We start from the raw sequence: 21215 nt of genomic DNA, 5'->3' as shown, positions 1-21215 counted from the left end.
TGGAATTGAACACACACCTGTGGCTTCCAGCCAAAAGAAAGAAGCATATGAGTTGAACATGTATCTGAGGTAGATACACTCCGTGGAGAGAACAATCATGGGAGAAAGAAGTGCTGTTTATGCACAGGGAGACAGCTCAGGGGGAAGGAATGTATGGAGGGATGGACACAGGGAAGAGATAACTATTGAGAGGAAGTGGAGGGGAGGTGTTGCATTGGGGTAAATTGTAGTCAATGTCATGAGACAAAGTGTATGTGAACTGCTATATGGAAAGTGAATTTGCTCGGTAAACTTTCACCCAAATCATAGTTAGAAACAAAACAAAACAAAAAACCATTTCTCCAAAAGAGTGAAAAGAGAACCTACACATTGGGGAAAAATATTCAGCAATGACATACCTGACAAGGGACTTATCTCTAAAATTTATAGAAAACTCCAATACCTCAACAACAAAAAGACACACAATCCAATTAAAAAATGTGCAGAAGACATGAATAGACACTTCACCAAAGGATATACTCAGGAAAACAAACACATAAAGAAATGTCCACGACCATTAACCATGAGAGAGATGCAAATCAAAACAACTGTAAAAAACCATCTTGCCCCAGCACTAATAGCAAAGTTCAACAAGACAAAAAATAACAAATGCTGGTGCAGATGTGGAGAGATTGGGACTCTCATACACTGCTGGTAGGACTGTAAAATGATGCAACCACTGTGGAAATCAGTATGGTGATTCCTTAAAAAGTCAGAATTACAAATGCCATTTGATCCAGCAATCCCATTACTAGGTATATACTAAAGAAGTGAGAGCCAGGACAAGAACATACATATCCACTCCCATGTTCATCACAGCACTATTCACAACAGCAAAGAGATGGAAACAACCTAAGTGCCTATCAATCAACAGAAGAATGGATAACCAAACTATGGTACATACACACAATGGAATACTATGCAACACTAAAGAATAATGTAGAATCTGTAAAACACTGCATAACATGGATGAACTTTAAGGACATTATGCTGAGGGAACTAAGTCAAGGACAAATATTGTATTAGTTCATTATTGTAAAAAGTCAAGGAAAGGTTTATATATGGAAGGAAACTTTCTTTGTTGGTTACCAGGGATAGGAGGGGAGGGGAGGGAACATTGTTAGATAGGTAGAGAAAAGTATTGATGTGGGTGAAAGGAAGGGCAATGTACCAAAAGTGAGTGATCAACATGGTGGTACTGAAGAAGACAGAGAGAGGTACACAGGAGGTACAGACCACAAAGACAAACACTTTTGCGTGTACAGTGCTGCATTGACAGTGATGGCAATCATTGACCTATGAGTGGATAGACAGGTGAACAGGCTGAATGATCAAGTATGTCTAGGCAGGGGGGAGTGCATCCATGACCATGTATAGGATTGGCAGACATTGTTTTTGTATGAGTATTTTTACATGTTTTAAGAATGTCTGGGTGCTCAGGGGACAGAAGTGCATGGAGGGAAGGGCACAGGGAAGAGGTAACTCTGGGGAGGAAGTGGGAGGGGAGCCATTGCATTGTGGGAAATTGTAGTCAATATCCTGAGACAAAATGTATGTGAGCTACTGTATGGAAAGTGAATTTGCTCTGTAAACTTTTACCCAAATCACAATAAAAAAAAAAAAAAAAAGAAAAGAATGTCCAGGTGCATAGTACAGCTGACAAGGGACAAGGTTGTGATGGCTTCTTGGCCACAGCCAGCTATTCTGAGGGCATGAGTAGTTGGACCTGTGGACTCGGGACTATGGTCTCAGGGGACATCAAGCTCAATTGGCATACCATACTACAGAAAAACATTGTTCTACACCCTGTTTTGGTGAGTAGTGATTGGGGTCTTAAAAGCTTGCAAGTGGCCATCTAGATGCAATGATGGATCTCTCCTTATCCAGAGCAAAGTAGAATGAAGAAATGCAAAGACACATGGAAACAAGTAGTCCAAGGGACTGGTAGACCACATAATCCTCTGCCTCTATAACCAGAACTGGATGGTGCTTGTCTATCACTGTAAACCACTTGGAAAGGGATCTGTGCAGATCCTGGATAGAATGGAAGAACAATGTGGAACAAAAGTCAAAATTGTAAAAAAGAAAAAAAAAAAAAAAAGATTTACTGGTCTGATAGAGTCTGGAGATGCCCCGAAACTATGGTCCCTAGTTACCCTTCAGGTCTGGAACTGAACTGAATTCTGTGGCTTCCAGCCAAACAATAGTCAGGCATATGGGGTGAACATTTACATCAGGTAGATGCACTCCTCGGAGCAATCAATTGTGGAAGAACAGAAGGGCATTGTTTGCATAGGGAGATAGATAGGTGGGGGGAATGCATGGGAGGGAAGAATATGGAAGAAGTAGGAAGAGAGCTGTTACATTGTGGGAAATTGCAGTCAATGTCATGAAACAAAATGTATATGAACTAATGTGTGGAAAATGAATTTGCTCTATAAACTTCCACCCAAATCACAATAAAAATTGAAAGAAAAAAAACCTCTTTAAAGTGTTTAAGAGCAAAGATGTCACTTTGAAGACTAAGGTACACCTAACACAAGCCATAGTATTTTCAATTACCTCATATGATGTGAAAATTGGACAATGAATAAAGAAGATGAAAAAAGAGTTGATGCCTTTGAATTTATTCAAAATTATTAATTTTGAATAATAAAATTATTAATGTTGGCAAGGAATACAAATACAGCATGGACTGCCAGAAGAACAAACAAATCTGTCCTGGAAGGACGGCCAGACTATTCCTTAAAAGCAAGAATGGCCAGATTTTTTGTCACCTGCTTTGGTCATGTGGTCAGAAGGGACCAGTCTCTGGAGAAGGATAATCATGCTGAGGAAAGTATAGGGTCAGCAAAAAAGAGAAAGATCCTCAATAAGATGGGCTGACACAGTGCCTGCATTGATGTGCTCAAGCATAGCAAGGATTGTGAGGATGGCGCCGGACAGGGCAGTGCTTGGTTCTGTTGCACACAGGGTCACCATGCATCTGAGCCAACTCAACAGCACCCAACAACAACAACAACTCAGTTATTTGGTGGGAGTTACAAGGACTGTGGCTGTTGTTCTTGTTAGGTGCCATCAAGTATCTTCCAACTCATGGAATCCTTATGGACCACAGAATGAAACATTGCCTGGCCCCGAACAATTCTCACAATTGTTGCTGTGTTTGAGTCCATGGTTGCAGCCACTGTCTATCTATCTCATTGAGAGTTTTCCTCTTTTTTGGTGACCCTCTGCTTTACCAAGCATGATATCCTTGTCCAGGGACTAGTCCCTCCTCACACCATGACCAAAGTACAAGAGTCCTTCCCTCTAAGGAGCATTTTGGCTGTACTTCATCCAAGACAGATTTGTCTGTGCCTCTGGCAGCCCATGGTATATTCACTATTCTTCACCAACACCATAATTCAAGTGCATCAATTCTTCTTCTGTCTTCTGACAAATCCACAGAAGGAGCTAGAAGGATTGTGGTGGACACTTCAGAGTATAGCTAAACTCAAACAAACCTAATTCACTGTCATCGAGTCGATTCCAATTCATAGAGAACCCCATTGGGTTTATAAATCTTTACAGAAGCAGACTGCCTCATCTTTCTTCTGTGGACCAGCTAGTGGGTTTGAACCACTGACCTTTTGGCTAGCAGCCAAATGCCTTAATTACCACAGTAGCAAATCTCCTCGGACCATGGCTAAACCTACTGCCATCGGGTCAATTCCAACTCATAGCATCCCCCATTGAGTTTCCAAGGCTGTAAATCTTCACAGAAGTAGATTGCCTCATCTTGCTCCTATGGAGTAGCTGGTGGGTTTGAACCACTGACATTCTGGTTAGCAGCCAAATGCCTTACAAGACTATAGTTAGAAGGGTCATATTAAGTAATTCACTGCACTGCAGAAGAGGTGGTATCCTTGAAGTCGTCATGTACTCTGGTGGGTTATCGGCCCATTTATGTCTATTTAGCTGTCACCCTGTGGTGTCTGGGACAGAAATGAGACTTCCAGAGTAGAACCAGTAGGAATGGGCAGAGGAAGTCAGGAGTCAAAACAGGGAAAGAAATAGGTGGGTTCCAGAGATGTAGAAGTCTGAACCCCAAGAAGAACATGGCCAGAGCCCAGCAACCAAGCCTGCACCAACTGATGGGGGATCATCTGTGTCCCGCAGCCAGGACTTGTGAACTGTTTCCCTTACCATCCCAGGACCCTGTTTAGGCCATGACTCCATGGGCCCCTGGCAAACTGGGCAGTCACAGCGTCTCTCTCTGAGTCCACCAAGGATAAGTCTGAGAATTGTTCACTTGGCTGGATGTGGAACATCAACTAGAAAACTTGCCTCTAAACCAAGCCAACCTCCTGGACTCAGCAACAGAAAAGAAGGGCTGCTGGGAAATAGCTATTCCCTTACCAGGGGGAGCTCTTGACATTCCCAGCACCATGGGGTAGAGGTTAACCTCCTTGGTACTCCACACACACCTAGACCTGAAATCTAGGTAACCACGCAACCTCTCCACCTCTACAGGTGTTTTTCCAACAGCAATAAGGGCTCCTCATTTTCCCCTTGTTGCCCCATCGTAACAAGAGACTTTTCCTTGGCCCTATGTTCTCCCCCTTCTCATCCCAGAGAAACAGCCCCTGTCTAGCTGCTGCCTGTCCCTCCACTGAGGCTGACACTAGCTACCTCATGCCTCCTGAATCTGGTGATGATCCCATCCCTATGGGGTTAGATGACACCGTTCTCCCCCAGCTTTGCCCTACCCCTTTCTCTGCCCACTCCTTAGGTGCTGGGTCCTCATCCCCATCTCTTCTCACCTCATGCTCCCCTCAGATGAGTCTACCAAGGACTTACATGTCCATAGTTCCCTTCACAGCCTGTGTGAGCTTCAGTCTTGAAACCACTGGCCCTTTGTCTTGGGTTGAATAGTGACCCCCACAATCTGTGTCCTTCCCAGAACCTCAGAATGTGATTTGATTTGGAAATAGGGTCATTGCAAATTCATTGGTAAAGATGAGGAACTGGAGCAGGTTGGGATCTTAATCCAATGTGATTGGTATCTTCATGAGAAGAAACACAGGGAGACACACAGAGAATGCCATCTGTAGACATGTGATGTGTCTACAAGCCAAGGAACACCAAAGACTGTTGGCAACACTTGAAGCTAAGGAAAACAGCAGGGCCTTGAGAGGGAGCATGGCCCTCCCGACATCTTGATTTCAGATTTATGACTTACAGAAGAGTGAGAGAATAAATTTCTGTATTTTTAACCCACCAAAACCAATTCCACTGCCATCAAGTTAATTCCAACTCATAGTGACCCTATAGGACAGAAATGAACTGCCCATAGGGTTTCCAAGGCTGTAAATCTTTACAGAAGCAAACTGCCTCTGTCCTCCATGGAGTGGTTGGTGGATTCAAACACCCGACCTTTTGGTTAGTCGCTGAATGCCTTAGCCACTGCACCACCAGAGCTCCTTTTTAAGCCACCAGGTTGGTGGTAATTTGTTACAGAAGCCCTAGGAAGCTGATGTTGCTGTTGTTGTGTGCCATCGAGTGGGACCCGACTCATAGCGACACCTCCTTGGGTTCAGTGGGTTTCAGAGGCAGTATCACTATGGAAGTAGATTGTCCAACCTTCCTTCTGAGGAGTGGCTGGTGGGTTTGAATCTCCAGCTTTCTGGTTAGCAGTCAAGTGCCTTAGGCACTACGCTGCCAGAGCTCCTAGGAAGCTGACACAACCCACAAACATAACCTCACTGCAAGCTGGACTTGAACTCTCCTTGACATCACTGTCTTGTCCATTCTCCCTCCCACAATTCTTTCAAATCCCTCCACTTCCTGTGTGGATCCCCACCATCTCTCTCTGGACTCTTTCCATGATCTCCTAATAAACCTGCTGCCTTCAGTCCCCAAGACATTCTCTTTTGTTCACTGAGAACAGGCCCCTTTTGGTCTTGGCTGAGACATCAGGTTCCTTGGTGGAGGCCACTGGCCTGGTGTTGGGTTGGAGGCCAAGGTTTATGCCCTATCCCCTCCCCACTGGCTGTGCTACCCTGGAGGGACCCAGGACCTCTTCTTCCCCCTTCCCTAGCTCTGCATTCTGTAAGGGCAGTTACCACACTGGGTGTGTGTCCCTTTCTGTCCCCAAGATTGAGCACAGCACCTGACATACAGTATCAGGGGATGAAGGCTTGACTAGCAGAGCAGGAGCCCACTGATTCCAAATCTCCACCGTGTTGATGTAGGGAGAACATGACTCGCTCTCTGTGTGTGCACATGTGTGCATAGGTAAATATTTAAGGTTAGGTAGCTTTCTACTTTTTCCACTTCCAGGTGAAGGTTTTTAAAGGTTGACTGCTGAATTCAGCTCACCAGGCCTTCCTCTCACAAGCATAGGTAACTAGGGGCAAACACAGGTAATTTAATCAAAGAAAGAAACTTAGATAGACAGATAAATTGTAATTAATAATAAGCATCTCAGTGGGCCACTCACTAAACAGAAGACAGATCATTGCAGGGCCGCGCTGTGTGGTTACACTGTTCCTGCACTGTACAAAGGCACCCAGCCAAGGGGTGAGTAGGGGCTGGAATCTACCCAGACTTTACTTGCCACACTATGTGCCCTGGAGGAAGAAGTACCTTGTTTTTCGCACACACATGTTGTCTGCTCCCCAAGCCATTAGTTTATAGTGCTACGTCCCTTCAGAGGAGGCTCCTTTTCAAAATTGCCCCTCATTTCCCTGTGTCTTTATAATCTTGAGTTCTGTCTTATTTATTATTATTTACTAGACTTTTACTATAAACCTATGGGATGAGGTTTTACCTTTGGAGACCCTCAGACGTTTGAGTAGTGTTGTTTTAAGTAAATGTTTGTTCTTAAAATGTAGATCAGTCGTGTCAGCTTTTCAAGAAGCATCACCCTTGAGCAGCCCACCACAGTGAATTCCTTCAGCTCCCTCAAGGTGGGAGACCAAATGAAGCCTATGTTTCAGTGTGGAATAGGATCTGCAGGCATGGGCCACTCACCTGCACTATTCCACTGCATGGGTGGAGCCCTGCTGCCTCTATTTCAGGCCCAGCACTTGCCCCACTCCTTAGCACCTAGGCCATGTGACTGAAGAGGAAAGCTGAGATTAGCCCCAAAGGCCAACAGGGCCTTTGTTTTCATTCTGGGAGGAATGAGTGGAGGCTGTATGATGTTTTTGTTTTTTTCAAACAATACTTTATTAAAGTCTAATTTACATACAGCACAATGCACAACTCTAGGGTGTATAACTGGACACTCATCTACTTAACCACCAACCAGATCAAGGTAGAGAACATTTTCAGTGCCCTATTGGACTGCTAACCCACCAGCCACTCATTGGAAGGAAGATCGGGCAATCTATTTGACAGCAGTGAGGTTTTTTTTTTGTTGTTGTTTAGAAGCAGTATTGGATTACCCAATGAGCAAGGTAAGCACAGGCTTACTTGTGCTTGCTTACTAATCTGTAGTGAACAGTTTCACAGTTTTCACCCATGTGAAATTCTTCACCACAGATAAGTAATTACGCACAAGTAAGCCCCAGCTTACCTTGTTTGTTGGGTGATCCACCCCTGCCTAGAAGTTTACATCACGGTCCTTCCCCAGCCACTGTTCCCCTAGGGCAGCTACTGCTCTGATTTCGATCACGATAGCTCAGTTTTGCTTGTTCTACAATGTCACAGAAGTGGAACTGAACACAATGTACTCTTGTATTTGGCTCTGTTCACTCAACATAATTGTTCTGAGATTCATCCAGCTTGATGAGTGTATCGATATGGTTCGTTCTTTCCTGTGGTTGAGTAGGATTCCATTGTGTGAATATATAATTTCTTCACTCATGCTCCTGTTGATGGACATTTAGGTTGTTTCTGATTTGCGGTTATTACGGATCAGGCTGCTGAGAACACTTATGGACAAGTTTTTGTGTGGATGTATGGTTTCATTTATTTTGGGTAAATACCTACGAGTGGTTTTGCTGAGTCATGGGGTGCATGTATGTTTGACTTTATAAGAAACTCCCAGACCTTTCTCCTGTTTAGTACCATTTTATTTCCTCACCAGCACTGTGTGAGAGTTCTGGCTGCACCACATTCTCACCAACACTCGGTATTGTTGGTAACAGTTTAGGAAGAAAGAGATTTAGGAAGAGAGGTGTCCTAGCATTTGGCCCCCAGTGCTTAGTCCAGTTCTGGGCCTGGGCCTGGGTGCCACCTGTGCTGTTAGTGGGAATGGAAGGCAGCAGTTGCTGGTTTGAGTGGCTCAGGAGTACCCTCTGTAGGCTTGAGGTAGGCAGCCACTACCAGCTGGGAGGGTCTGTAAATGCCGGCCAGGCAGCCACAATTAGTCTTAGGTTGCAAAGGTCAGGCTGAACTGGAATGCAGGTAACATACTGAAGGTTCCTCCTCTCGAAATGGTGCTCAGCTGAAATCCAATTATTTTCATAAAGAGTGGAAATGTTGTCCACCCAAAACATAATGGGGACCCGAGGCAGAGAAGCATGGGCAGGGAAATGTGTGACCAGGTCCAAGAACCACTCTGTTCTATTCTAACTGGGTTCTTGTCAGCAGAGAAAGAATAGTTGGCTGTTGGGAGGCGGGGTTAGAGGGGAGAATCCTCCCATGGATCCTCACTTTTGACATGGGTAGTGGGTGGATGGTGGTGGTGGTGGTGTGTATATATGTGTTAGTTTTAGTTTGCATATACTGGCACAAGGCTGCTGGGTTGTTTCTGCAGCCCAGGAAGCCAGTAGTGTCTCCAAACAGTAGGAAAAAGGCAGTTGGTGAGGACCTGACCTGGGTCAATGGAAAGGATTTCAAATGGGAGGAATCCACGGCACAGCTTCCTTGAGTTGATCAACACATGTGCCACCAGGGCTCTAAGGCTGGCTCCTTGTCTCTGTTCTGGGTGCTCTGTGCTTCCTTGCCCCCCATCCCTTTGTTTTCCAATCCATCCAGTGTTTTCTAGTTTTTAAAGAGAGTATAGATAAGAGTCTCATGAAGATGAGAGGAGGTGGCCACCTTTCCTGTCAATTAATCCCTGCCTCTGAGGTGAGAGCATCTGTCTGAGGTTATCATAGGAGCTTCAGAGTCCTGGAAGGAGCTCTGGTAGTGTAATGCCTGAGACATTTGACTGTTAACCAGAAGACTGGAGGTCCAAGCCCACCAGCCACTCTTTGGAAGGAAGATTGGGCAATGTACTTACTTCCGTAGTGATACCACCTCAGAAACCCAAGGAGGGGTCACTATGAGTCGAATCCGACTCAATGGCAGTGCATTTGGTTTGGTTTGGTTTTGTCAGAGTCCTGGAAGTCTCTCTGCACCATCAATGTTTCCCTCCATTCAGGAGGGTTCTGTGACTTTTACTGAAAAATACTTATTTACTTCTGAAAATTACCCAATGAAAATTCTGTGGATCACAACAGAATTCTGTTAGATATAATGCTGAAAGACAAGCCCCCTAGGTTGGAAGGCACTAAACAACATAAGGTCACTGTGAGTCAGAGCTGACTCAATCTAACAAACAACAACATAATGTGTAGCACACATATCATACCAGGACTAGGTTACAGGCAACAGAATCTGATTCTGCCTAACATTAAGGTAGAAAAGGAAACATTTTGGAAATATACACGGGGTACAGGAGCTCTGGTAGCATAGTGCCTAAAGCACTTGACTGCTAACCAGAAGGCTGGAGGTTCAAACCCACCAGCCACGCCTTGGAAGGAAGGTTGGGCAATCTACTTCCGTAGTGATACTGCCTCGGAAACCCAAGGAGGGGTTGTTATGAGTCGGAGATGACGTGATGGCCCATAACAACAACAACACACTGGGTGCATACTATGACTCATAGCGACCCCCACTGGGATTTTAGTATTTGGACACTGTCAACCTTCCCTGCATTTCTCCACTCAGGAAACAAAATCCAGGTAAAGAGCGTCCTCTTGGCTGAGCTGGGGCCACAAGCCCTCCACTGAAAAAGTGATAAGCAAGTTATTTAACTTCTCAGAATCTCCTGTCCCTGATCTCTCCAGCTAATTCAACTTTTCATCACGTGTGATCACTACGGTTAAAAAAAGGGCAAAATTGATGAACAGTGATGAGATGTGGGGTTAAGGAAAGCAGGATGGGGAGTCATGTTTTGAAAAAAATGATGAAAATCTAAAAATAGAGCATTGGTTTCCCCATGGAGGTTATCTGTGAGAAAAAAAAAATGTATTACTTGAAACCCATCTAATGGTGGACAAAGTTCTAAGGTAGAATGGCTTTACTGAAATTGTTCTTGAATATACATAGATATAGATCATTTCCCAGATAAGATAAGATCTTGGTTTCCTTGATAATTGTTTTATGTTAGACTGTAAATCCTTGATATTTAAAGACTCTGCACATTCCAACGGACTCTTCCTGAGTTCTACTGGTAGGACTTCAGATAGGTATGTTGTTGTTGTTGTTATGTGCTGTCGAGTCGGCCCCCGACTCATAGCGACCCCTCCTTGGGTTTCCCGACTCATAGCGACCCCTCCTTGGGTTTCCGAGGCAGTATCACTACGGAAGTAGGATTGCCCAACTTTCCTTCCGAGGAGTGGCTGGTGGGTTTGAACCGCCAGCCGTCTGGTTAGCAGGCAAGTGTCTTAGCCACTATGCTACCAGAGCTCCCAATAGGTATAAGGAAGGTATAAGATAGGTATAAGGAAACCAAAACCAAACTCACTGCCATCAAGTGGATTCCAACTCATAGCAGCTCCCTCTGGGTTTCTGAGGCATGTAAATCTTTACTGAAGTAGATTGTCCAGTCTTCCTTCTGCAGAGTGGCTGGTGGGTTTGAACTGGCAACCTTGTGGTTAGCAGTCAAATGCCCTAGGCACTACATCACCAGAGCTCCTTTCAGATAGGTAAGTGAACATGTATTATAAGATCCATTGAAGCTGAAGATCAAAACCAAACTGAGGAGAAGGTGCTGAAGGGAGATTGAGTGGGATTAGGTCTCCAGGGCAGCAAAACCAACAACAAAAAAACTCACTACCATTGAGTTTACTCTGACTCATAGCGACCCCATTGGGTTTCCAAGGCTGTAATTCTTGACCGAAGCAGACTGCCTCATCTTTCTAATGTGGAGGGGCTGGTGGGTTCAAACTAGACTTTTTAGTGAGCAGGCAAATGCCTTAACCACTACACCACCAGAGCTCCTTGAGCTACAGAACAAAACATTTAAATTCAGAAGAGGAGCCCTGGGCAGCAAGACGGCCATGTGAGTCCTTTACTGAACATGCTCTCTCCCCTAGGCCTGCTCCTTTCTTTAGGAAAACCCCAGACTTAATGAACAGAAAAGCATCTGAACACTCCAACGCATGGCAGAACAAGTGCTAAACAGGAAAAGAAGAGCCAGTCTCTGCCTGGGTGTTTGCCAAAGACTCTGCTTGTCCTGTGAAGATCTGACATGGATGAAGGGGAGGCAGAGAAGGAGATGCTCCAATACCTGGCACAGAGGAGCTCTGGAGAAACGGTTCAACATGCCTTGAGAAAACATTAATGGAGAAGGAAACCAAACATATACCAAAATAGAAGAGAAAATGCAGATGGTGTTAACATCTTCAAACTGCAAGCATATTTGCAATTGGAAAAAGCACAGTTTGAAAATGAAGGTCAAGAGTTTTAGCAGAAACCTAAGAAATAATGGAGTTGTATGAAAAGCTAACATGAAACTTGCTTGGAAAGTAACTGTAATTGGCTGCAATGAGGTAAGACTTCAGTCACGTGGTGGAAAAAGCTGGATACAGAGACAATAAAGGAAAAGTCTTGAAGAAGAGTTGGGAAAAAAATGTTTGTTTTTTTTTTAAATCAAATCCAAATTATTTTCTATGAAAAAAAAAAGCTTATGATAATAAATTGAGCATTCATTTTGCTGAAAAAACAAAAAACACAAAACTTAACAGAATTGCTCACCACAGACGGAAAATTAACTCATGTCGATTTGTGACCCTTACAAAAGATCCTTATGCCCAGAGGTTCCAAACTCAGCACTTGGCATGGGCCCAGAAGACCCAGGCTGTCCAACTGAATTAATAGAACAAGGAGTTTTAATTCATAACCTGTGGAAATCCTCACAATTTCATGAATTGGGGTGGGAGTGGTGTGGGGGTGGTGTTACTCTCTCCATTTTGAGATCTGGACCCTGAGGCTTGGAGGTGGGCTACCTGGCCCAAGCCTACCCCCTCACGTGGTTTCTGTCAGAATACCAGCCTGCTGGTGGCAACTTTGACTCTTGTGGTGTGTTATAAATATGGACGGTCCAGACACTGTGTGTGAGTGCTGCAGATCATGTCTCAAGCAGGCAGATGAGCGTCCCACATGGTTCTGAGGAGCAGGCACCCTGCTGCGCAGGCTCACCCTTCTTAGGCTGAGAGGCAAGACTCCACCATTCTCCAGATGGGTGTAGGAGACAACCCTGAGAAATTCGCCCTCCTCTCAGCTTGGCCTGCCCCAAAACGTTCCCAGAGTGAACCCCCTTGGCTTGTCTAGCTCGGACTCATGATCTTTGGTCTCATCTGAATATGTGGGATGCAAGTACATTTACCCCAATTCAAAACTCTTGGCGAGAATGACAGCACAACTTGAAGAGTGTAATCAATGAACATCACTGTATTGTACAGGTAGAAATTGTTGAAATGGTGTATCTTTGGCTATGTATACTTTAACAACAACAACAAAACACAGGTAGAAATTGTTGAAATGGTGTATCTTTGGCTATGTATACTTTAACAACAACAACAAAACCGCCACAGTGGTGATAACAGCAACAATAGTTCAGGATCAATGTGCCACCAGCCATCCTCACCTGATAAGGAGCCTTTCAGAGAAAGACCTATCTGAGATAAGGGTTTGGAGTGGCTCCCTGGCTCTAGCCACAGTGGAATGCCTCTTTTCCCCAGCCCCCCATCAGAAGGGCAGGAGGGTTAGACCCACCAGCCCTGGTGGAGCCAGAGCTTCAGGCCTTCCCTGGACCTTAATGTCTCTATCAGGCAAAAGGGAGTGTGGACTTGATGATGTTTTTTGTCCCTTTCCCACTACAGACCTGGGACTGGGCTACTTTACCAGTAGTGCCACCAACTCTCACACAGACTGGGCAGGAGCTGCAGGAAACACTGAGCTGGGACCTGGAGGGAGGCCTCACTGCAGTGTCTGCCTTGCCAAACTCTCTGGTGGCTCCAAGTGGTGTCATGGCCCAGTCACTGGCAACGGTGAGTGAAAATGCCCCACTCCCCATGCCGCCTGCTCACTTAGACCACGAAAGCAGACAGAGGACTCTGGGAGGAAATTCCTCTGTGGGCAGGAAAACATCTGACTGGGGAGTTACATGAGTGGCAGTTACTAATAGTGCTAACCGAGGGGTAAATACAGCCTATTAAGGTAATAAAAGAGTTGGTTCCAAAGTTTACGCCGCTGATTCCAAAAAATATTAGAAAGCATTATTTCCACTCTTCAGAAAGATTTCTCTTTATAGGTACATAGTGAATTTGGGGGAATCTGGGGGAAAACATTTGGTAGAGACTGAAATGAACTAAACAAAAACATTTTGGGAGAGAAAGTAGCTTGCCTCACCCTCTCCTTTTTGTGAGGTGTATCCAAGGTTTATGCTCAAAACAAAAGGTGTTTAATAATTACCTTTGTTGACCTCTGTACTTTCTGGCTTCCTCCACTCCTGGGCACAAGACATGGCCATTCCTAGGGTGTGACCGGGCAGACACAGGTGGTTGGCCAGGTCAGCAGTCTCTCCTCTGGATCGATCCCCAAGGTAAGCCGTGGGTGAGGGAAACCTGCCGCTCCCCTGGCCAGCCCAGAAGGAGCCTTACGTGATCTTCCCGAATATTTTTTTTTTCATTCCTTATATATTCAGTCAGAAAATACTCATCTTGTGGATCTAGCATGCTTGAGATGTCTTAAAGATCTTGGGGGAGAAATGATGAGAACAAGATTTACTGCCCAGACTTGATTCCCTGGCCCCCCCCCCCCCACTTCTGAAAAAATCGAGTTAGATCATGGAGTTAAAGTGACTTTCAAGCATGTCACTGTTGCAGACTAAGAGGCATAACAAGCCTGTGAGCTTGGGGGCTGGAGGCTGGTGGGAGAGAGGCGGACACACATTTGATACAGAAAAGAACCCAGGAAGCTCCATTTCCTGGGCCTGAGCAGAATGAAGATAGTGACTAATATTTATTCCTGGGACTGAGTAAATTACTAAGGGATTAACAATTTACTTGCCAAAAACCTGAGCTAATAATCTGCCGTTGGAGTCTGTCCCCGTGTCACAGAGGCACCAGCTGAGAAGAGCCCTGGCCAAGCTCCCACTGGCCGGATCATTTGCTGAATTGAGACCTAGCCCATGCCCTCCTTGCAGCTTCCTGGAACTAGCAGGAGAGAAAAATGGGGGAGACAAGCCTGAGGAAAAGGAGAGAGGACAAGAAGTCGATCCAGAGTAATGAACCCAAGACCACAAGTCTCCAGAAAGAGGTAAGGCGGTTTTCTTTTATGGGGCTTTTCACAGGTGAAGTGGGGTGTTTTAATGAGGAGCCCCAGACAGAGGGAAGTCCCCGCTAATCCTACTGACTAACAAAAGGAAGTGATCTCGGATTATTAAGGTACATCTCGAAAGGAACGAATCTTTGGAGTCAGGCAATGAGCAACACCCTCCCTCTCAGCCAGTCTCAGGCAGGAAGGGCCGGGTTTGACTGAGTCTAGTGATGCCCTCGCCAACCCGAGGACACACAAAAAGCACAGCACAGGTAAGTCCAAGTGTGTCCTAACTCAGCTAGGCAGCTTCAGGGTGAACGTAGACCTCACCCAGATTAGAATCCAGGCAGTTGCTCAGCAGGAGGAAGGATTCTGGAGGGATGGAGGGGAGTCAAGCTGTCAGCCCTGAAGAGGGAAGTATGGAGGCTAGAACCATTAAGGGAGCAGGGCTAAGGTCCCAGGGAGGGGCAAGTGGCTGGTAACCAAAAGGCTGACGGTTCCAATTCACCCTGCAGCTCAATGGAAGGAACAGGCTAGGGGTTTCTTATGTTTTTGTTTTCAGCCAAGAAAACCCTATAGAGCAATTCGACTCTGTAACACACAGGGTCTCCTAAGTCACAAATCAACCACATAAACAAAATCAACAAGAAAAGAGCAGAGCTGAGACTGTCCTGGGCCCTCCCCTGAGGCCCAAAACGGAGCTGGCATTACTCTCCAGGGACCCCACTGTGTGTGGCCAGGGGCAGATTACCCAATAAGCAAGGTAAGCATGGGCCTACTCGTGTTTACTTATTAATCTGTAGTAAACAACTTCACATGAGTTTTACCACATCTTTGATCTTTGATGTGGTGAAAACCATGAAATTGTTGACTGGTAAGTAAGCATATGCAAGCCCATGCTTACTTTGCTTACTGGGTAATACAAGACTATGTGCCACATCCCTCGGGTGGCAAGTCCACAGATGGGGTCTTCCTGGTCCTCTGGGCTCTCACCCTGAGCTCAGCCTCTGAGCTGCCAGGCAAGCACACACCCTGACCTCAGGTTCTCCAACAGACCTCGGTGGCTTCCAAGAGCTGGTGTTATAACTAGGGCCATGCACATTAGACATTTCCTCCTTTTCAAAAAAACTATTTTTTATGGACATATAATTTCTATTTATAGTTTATTGATGCATAGTTTATTGACTTATAGCAAGAACTGTGAGGCAAGTGCAGGACCTGGCAGTGTTTTGTTTTGTTGTACATAGGGTCACTGTGAGTCGGAGCTGACTTGACGTCATCTAACAACAACAACAGTTTATATAGGTCCCTGGGTGATGCAAGCAGTTTGCAATCAGCTGCTAACCGAAAGGTTGGCAGTTTGAACCCAGCCAGCGCCTCCACTGAAGACAGGCCTGGTGATGTGCGGGTGATGTGCTTCCATAAAGATTACAGCCAAGAAACTGAACCCACACCTGTGGCTTCCAGCCAAACAGTGGACAGGCATATGAGTTGAACATGTACCTGAGGTAGATACACTCCTTGGAGAGAACAAGCATGGGAGAAAGAAGGGCTGCTTATGCACAGGGAGACAGCTCAGGAGGCAGGAGTGTATGGAGGGATGGACACTGGGAAGAGGTAACTATAGGGAGGAAGCAGAGATGTTGCATTGTGGTAAATTGTGGTCAATGTTATGAGACAAAGTGTATGTGAACTGCTATATGGAAAGTGTATTTGCTCTGTAAACTTTCACCCAAATCACAATAAAAAGAAAAAAAAAAAAAAAAAAGATTACAGCCGAGAAAACCCTATGGAGCAGTCACTCTAATACACGAGAGGGCCATGAGTGAGAATCAAGTCCATTGCAAAGGCTTTGTTCTTCAGTTAGTTTATATACAGGTAAACCCTCAGATCTGTAGTGTTCAGTTTGAGCCTGACATGTGCATCACCCCAGAAAGTTCCTTCCAGTCTCTCGGGACAGTCCCCTACCCATGATTTCTATCACCATAGATTCCTTTTGCCTGTTCTTGAACTTCACATAAATTGAATCACACTGTGTGTGCCCGAGCCAGATTTTATTCTTAGAACACTCACACAAAATGACATCTAAGGAAGCTCCCCATCCCCGGTATTTCTGCCCTCAGAGGCCTCTGTTGCTCACCGGGACTCCAAGCCCTGATCTCTCTCTCTGCTTTGGTGAAGAAGCTCTGCTCTACTCTGCCCAGCTAAAGAGGTGTGTCCCAAGAAGGGCCTCTGTCACTGGTGACCTGTTTGCTAAGTCAGCCTTTCCCTACTGGACCCTTTGATGATGGCAGCAAAGGTAGTAGTTAGGAGTGTGGAACCTGAGCCACGTCCACCCGGGCAGTTACCTAACCCTCTGTGTCTCAGTTTTCCCCTCTGTAAAATGTACCCTGCCTCTTGGGGCTGCTGTGAGGAACAAGGCTGGTTACGGCAGAAGCGCTAGTGAAAGTACCTCAATTGCAGCTGTGCTGGCCACACTCACCACCCTGCTAGCGGTGGGCCCGGGGCTTTTAACCAGTTCACTTCGGTTCAGCCCCCTGCTGAGAATTTGTGTTTCCACCCCAGATATACTGAATCAGAATCTATAGTTTAACAAGATCCCCAGGTGATTTTGAGATTCCCTGGTTATTCTTATGTATAAAGTCTTGTTAAAAGGCAGATTCCGACTCAGTATATCTGGAGTGGAATGGAAAATTCTCAGCAGGGCATCAAACCGAAACTCTGGGTGGGCAGCGGCATTCATTCACCCTCCTCTCCCTTCCTGCACACCCTAGGTGGGCCTCATCAGCGGCATCTGCATCATCGTGGGCACCATCATTGGCTCTGGCATCTTCATTTCCCCCAAGTCTGTACTCAGCAACACGGAGGCTGTGGGGCCCTGTCTCATCATATGGGCAGCCTGTGGGATTCTCGCAACACTGGGTAACAGACCCACTCCCTGCTGTATGGGGGAGGGGCAAACACCTGCCCACTGTCTGTGCTCTGGCCTTGCTGTCGCTGTTCCAGGCCAATGTATATGCAGCAAATAAGTGTAAATTGGGCTGTGACTAAGTGTCCAATGGCCAGGACTCAGGGCCATCCTATGAGAGGGTCATGGTGGTGGGCTCCTGGGAGCAGTGCTCCCAGGAAGGGAGGTGCCCTCAGCCCAGGCCACTTCTCAGGAGGGCCTGGGGCCATTGCTCTTTTCCAGGTGCTCTGTGCTTTGCGGAACTTGGCACTACGATCACCAAGTCAGGAGGCGAGTATCCTTACCTAATGGAGGCCTTTGGGCCCATTCCGGCCTATCTCTTCTCCTGGACCAGCCTCTTCGTCATCAAGCCCTCCTCCTTTGCCATCATCTGCCTCAGCTTCTCTGAGTATGTTTCCGCGCCCTTCTACTCAGGCTGTAAGCCTCCTGAGGTCGTGGTTAAGTGTCTGGGCGCCGCTGCCATCAGTGAGTATCCCAACAAAACTAGGTGGGAGTCAGCAGAAACCCTGCACAATGTCAAGACCCTAGCCTAGGCTCCTTGTTTCTAGAAAGAGGTCCTATGGGCCCAGAGGCTCTGGTGATAATCAGGCAGAGCTTTCTTGGCCCAGGGCCCCATGTCACTTGCCATCCCTTCTGGCTGGCTGAGGGGCGATGGAGGAGAGGGCCCACCTGGAGAAGCTCCAGAGGCTCTTCCCTCGAGGGCTGAGCTACCAGCAGCATCCTGCACAGGCAGTGCCTGGCTGCTTCTCCATCGCTGAAGCAGCCCCGTTTGATTTCAAAGGTTACCATTAGGTGCATTTTAAAGGTTTTTGAACACCCTTGTTCGGATTTGCCCTCTCAACATTCAGATTAATCTGGCAGTGTTGGCCATGGGAGGTTGGGGGTGGGGAAGAACGGTGAATAGAAGACTCTTCCCAGGGCTTCTAAAAAGGAAGACAATGCTGAAAACCATAAAGGCAGAATGTTTTCCCACCTCTCTCTCTCTCCAGTGCTCATCACAACGATTAATGCTCTGAGCGTGCGGCTGGGGAGCTATGTCCAGAACATCTTCACGGCGGCCAAGATGGTGATCGTGGCCATCATTGTCATCAGTGGAATGGTCCTCCTGGCCCAAGGTGATCTTGGGCAGGCAGGGAGGGCGGGCAGCACACAGGCACAGACCTCCTTTTAGTCGAAGCACTCTTGTTTTAAGGAAGCAAGGCAGGAACTCAATGGAAAGTGTCTTTTGCATCCGTTTTTATGAGCCATACCCTCTGTCACATGAAGGTGAATGCAAAGTTGCAGTCTGGTCAGCTGACACCTGCTATCCACTGTTTGGCTTAATTACAGGAAATACAAAGAATTTCGAAAATTCTTTTGAGGGTTCAAAAGTGTCTGTGGGAGCCATCAGTCTGGCATTTTATAATGGACTCTGGGCATACGACGGATGGTAAGACACTCCTGGAAAGCTGTCTCGAGTCTGGTGGTGGGTTTCTTTAGCCATTTTTAGTTGAAACTATTTGGAAAGCAATGAGCTCACTCTTCTTTCTGGGGTTTGGTGTGGGCCTAAAATTCACCTTCAGATCTCCCTTTTGTTAAGCACCCATCCCCTCACCCTTCTACTCCCCTCTGAGCACAAAGCCACTTGCCCCTTTCTCAGTGTTGGTTGTGGCACAGACCTTACAGGTGCTTTGGTGAGACTTCTCCAGGCCAAGACAGGCTCAGTAGAACTGGGGCAGCCAGAGCTGTCCACGCACTTGGCAAGGCAAAAAGTATTCAGTAGCACTTCTATTCCAGCCTTGAAAATATTCAGTTTAGTAGACGAGATGCTGTTTATTTTGTTTCTTATAGAAGAACCATGGCCATCAGTGATGTTGGTCTTTCCCTCCTCCAAAGCATCTGAAGATTTCAATACCTTTGCAGATAATGAAATCTTCTATTTTCAAAGTGATTTGGACACTTGCTCCCAATTATTCCTGAAAATTCATGCAATTCTCACGAAGGGCAAAGACTTGATCAATTTCTGGTTGTGTGGGTTTGGGTAAAGCCTCACTTCCCACCAGTCACCAGAAAGAAATTGCTCTGGTATTTTTGCAGAATTTTCTCTATGGTGGAGAATCTCCCCCCACCCCCCAAATACTACTGCATTTTCAGTTACACTGCACTTTATGCTATTCAACAATTTCTACATAAATTTCTACATAATTTCTACACAATGCATGAACATTCTCATTATTTCCATTCTGGTTGTTCCATTTACATTAATCTTAGCTTTGCTGCCCCCTTACATGTTCATCTTTATTTTAGAGAAATTGTTGACCATTTGGTGTTAGATGATTTTTTAAAGGAGCACAGTACTCACAGGTGATACTCTTTATTCTGTGAGCCAATCTGTTCTAGAGCTAGTTTCAGTTCATGGTTTAAAGAATCAGGGCCCTAGTTTCAGTTCAAGGTTGAAACAGTATCTCATGGCAATGATCTCAGGGAGTCCTCTAGTCTCAACCAGTCTCGTAAGTCTGGACGTTTTAAGAACTTGAGCTCTGATCCACATTTTTCTCCCACCCTATCAGGCCCATTTATTTGGGTCTTGATCAGACTGGTCAGTAGCAGTTGCCAGGCATCATCTAGTTCTGGTCTCAGAGAAGATGAGGCTGTGGTTCATGTAGACTATTAGTACTTTGTTTTCTGAGTTGTGGGTTTCCTTCTCTTTTGCTCCTGATGAGAAGAGACCAAAAGTTACCTTAGAAGGTTGCCTGCAGGTTTTTAAGACCCTAGTGCTACTCAACTCACTAGGATGTAGAACATGAACTTTGTAAACTATATTATGCCAGTTGACTGAGCTGTTCCATAAGACAAAAGTCCTAAGCCTTCAAACCCAGGATAACAATCTTGCAAAGTTCTTGGTTATGTCTGAGAAGTATCTATTTGTAACTGTGTCTTCTATGAATATATATGCCTGAACACATATATCTGTACATACATGCACATATAGAAACTTCTGTCGTGCACACATATGCACACACCTGTACCTACCTATACCCATATTAAGCCAATACACATACATATGTGATCATATACTTGTTTTTTGGTGGTGGTGTTGTTGCCAAATTATATATGTCAAATTCTTTAGTACAAACATTCTTTTCTCTTGAGCACTTCTTAGTGACATCGTTTACTTCGGTCAAGCTGTGCTCACTACATCCATAACCAGTGCTACTTTTCCCAATCTAGAGAGTGATTTCCCTCCCCCACTCTCTCACCCCTAGTAACCACCAAAGAATATTGGTTTTGTATATACATCTCTATTTGTCTTATTATAAAAGTGGGATCATACAATATTTGTCCTTATGTGAGTTGATTTATTTCACTTAGCATCATGTCCTTATACTCATGTTACTTTTCTCTCTCCAGGAATCAACTCAATTATATCACAGAAGAACTTAGAAACCCTTTCAGGTAACAAAACTGAATCAGGGCAGGTAGCAGTGAATAGGCAAATGTATTTCTCTGTCCTGGGCAAAAAGGTGGAACTGCTTTCTCTCATTGTTCTATGACCCACTCCCAGATAAATGGACAGTTTCTTTGAGCTCATTAGAGTTGGGTTTTGTTTTGGGCAGTAAAGTGGTTGCTAAGGAGAAGAAATAACCGTAACTTCCTTTAAAAACCAGTTGTCCTAGTGTTGATTCCTCCATAGGGTTTCAATGGC

At 45.5% G+C, this 21215-nt stretch overlaps 1 protein-coding gene across 1 annotated transcript in view; it reads left to right on the top strand.

Moving 5' to 3' along the window:
* Positions 1 to 14475: 14475 nt before the first annotated feature.
* Positions 14476 to 21215, top strand: part of SLC7A9 (solute carrier family 7 member 9) — a 50610-nt gene continuing 43870 nt past the window's right edge. Inside the window, exons 1-6 of the mRNA XM_007954338.2 lie at positions 14476 to 14562; positions 17337 to 17484; positions 17753 to 17995; positions 18520 to 18645; positions 18860 to 18959; positions 20921 to 20965. Coding sequence (XP_007952529.1) covers positions 14476 to 14562; positions 17337 to 17484; positions 17753 to 17995; positions 18520 to 18645; positions 18860 to 18959; positions 20921 to 20965 — 749 coding nt within the window. The remainder of the gene's footprint in view (positions 14563 to 17336; positions 17485 to 17752; positions 17996 to 18519; positions 18646 to 18859; positions 18960 to 20920; positions 20966 to 21215) is intronic.

Source organism: Orycteropus afer, unplaced genomic scaffold (genome assembly GCF_000298275.1).
Source record: "Orycteropus afer afer isolate SDZICR_OR568_19922 unplaced genomic scaffold, OryAfe1.0 scaffold00459, whole genome shotgun sequence".
Lineage (NCBI taxonomy): Eukaryota > Metazoa > Chordata > Mammalia > Tubulidentata > Orycteropodidae > Orycteropus > Orycteropus afer.
Note: the sequence above shows the minus strand (reverse complement) of the source record. Positions and strands in the feature narration are given on the sequence as shown.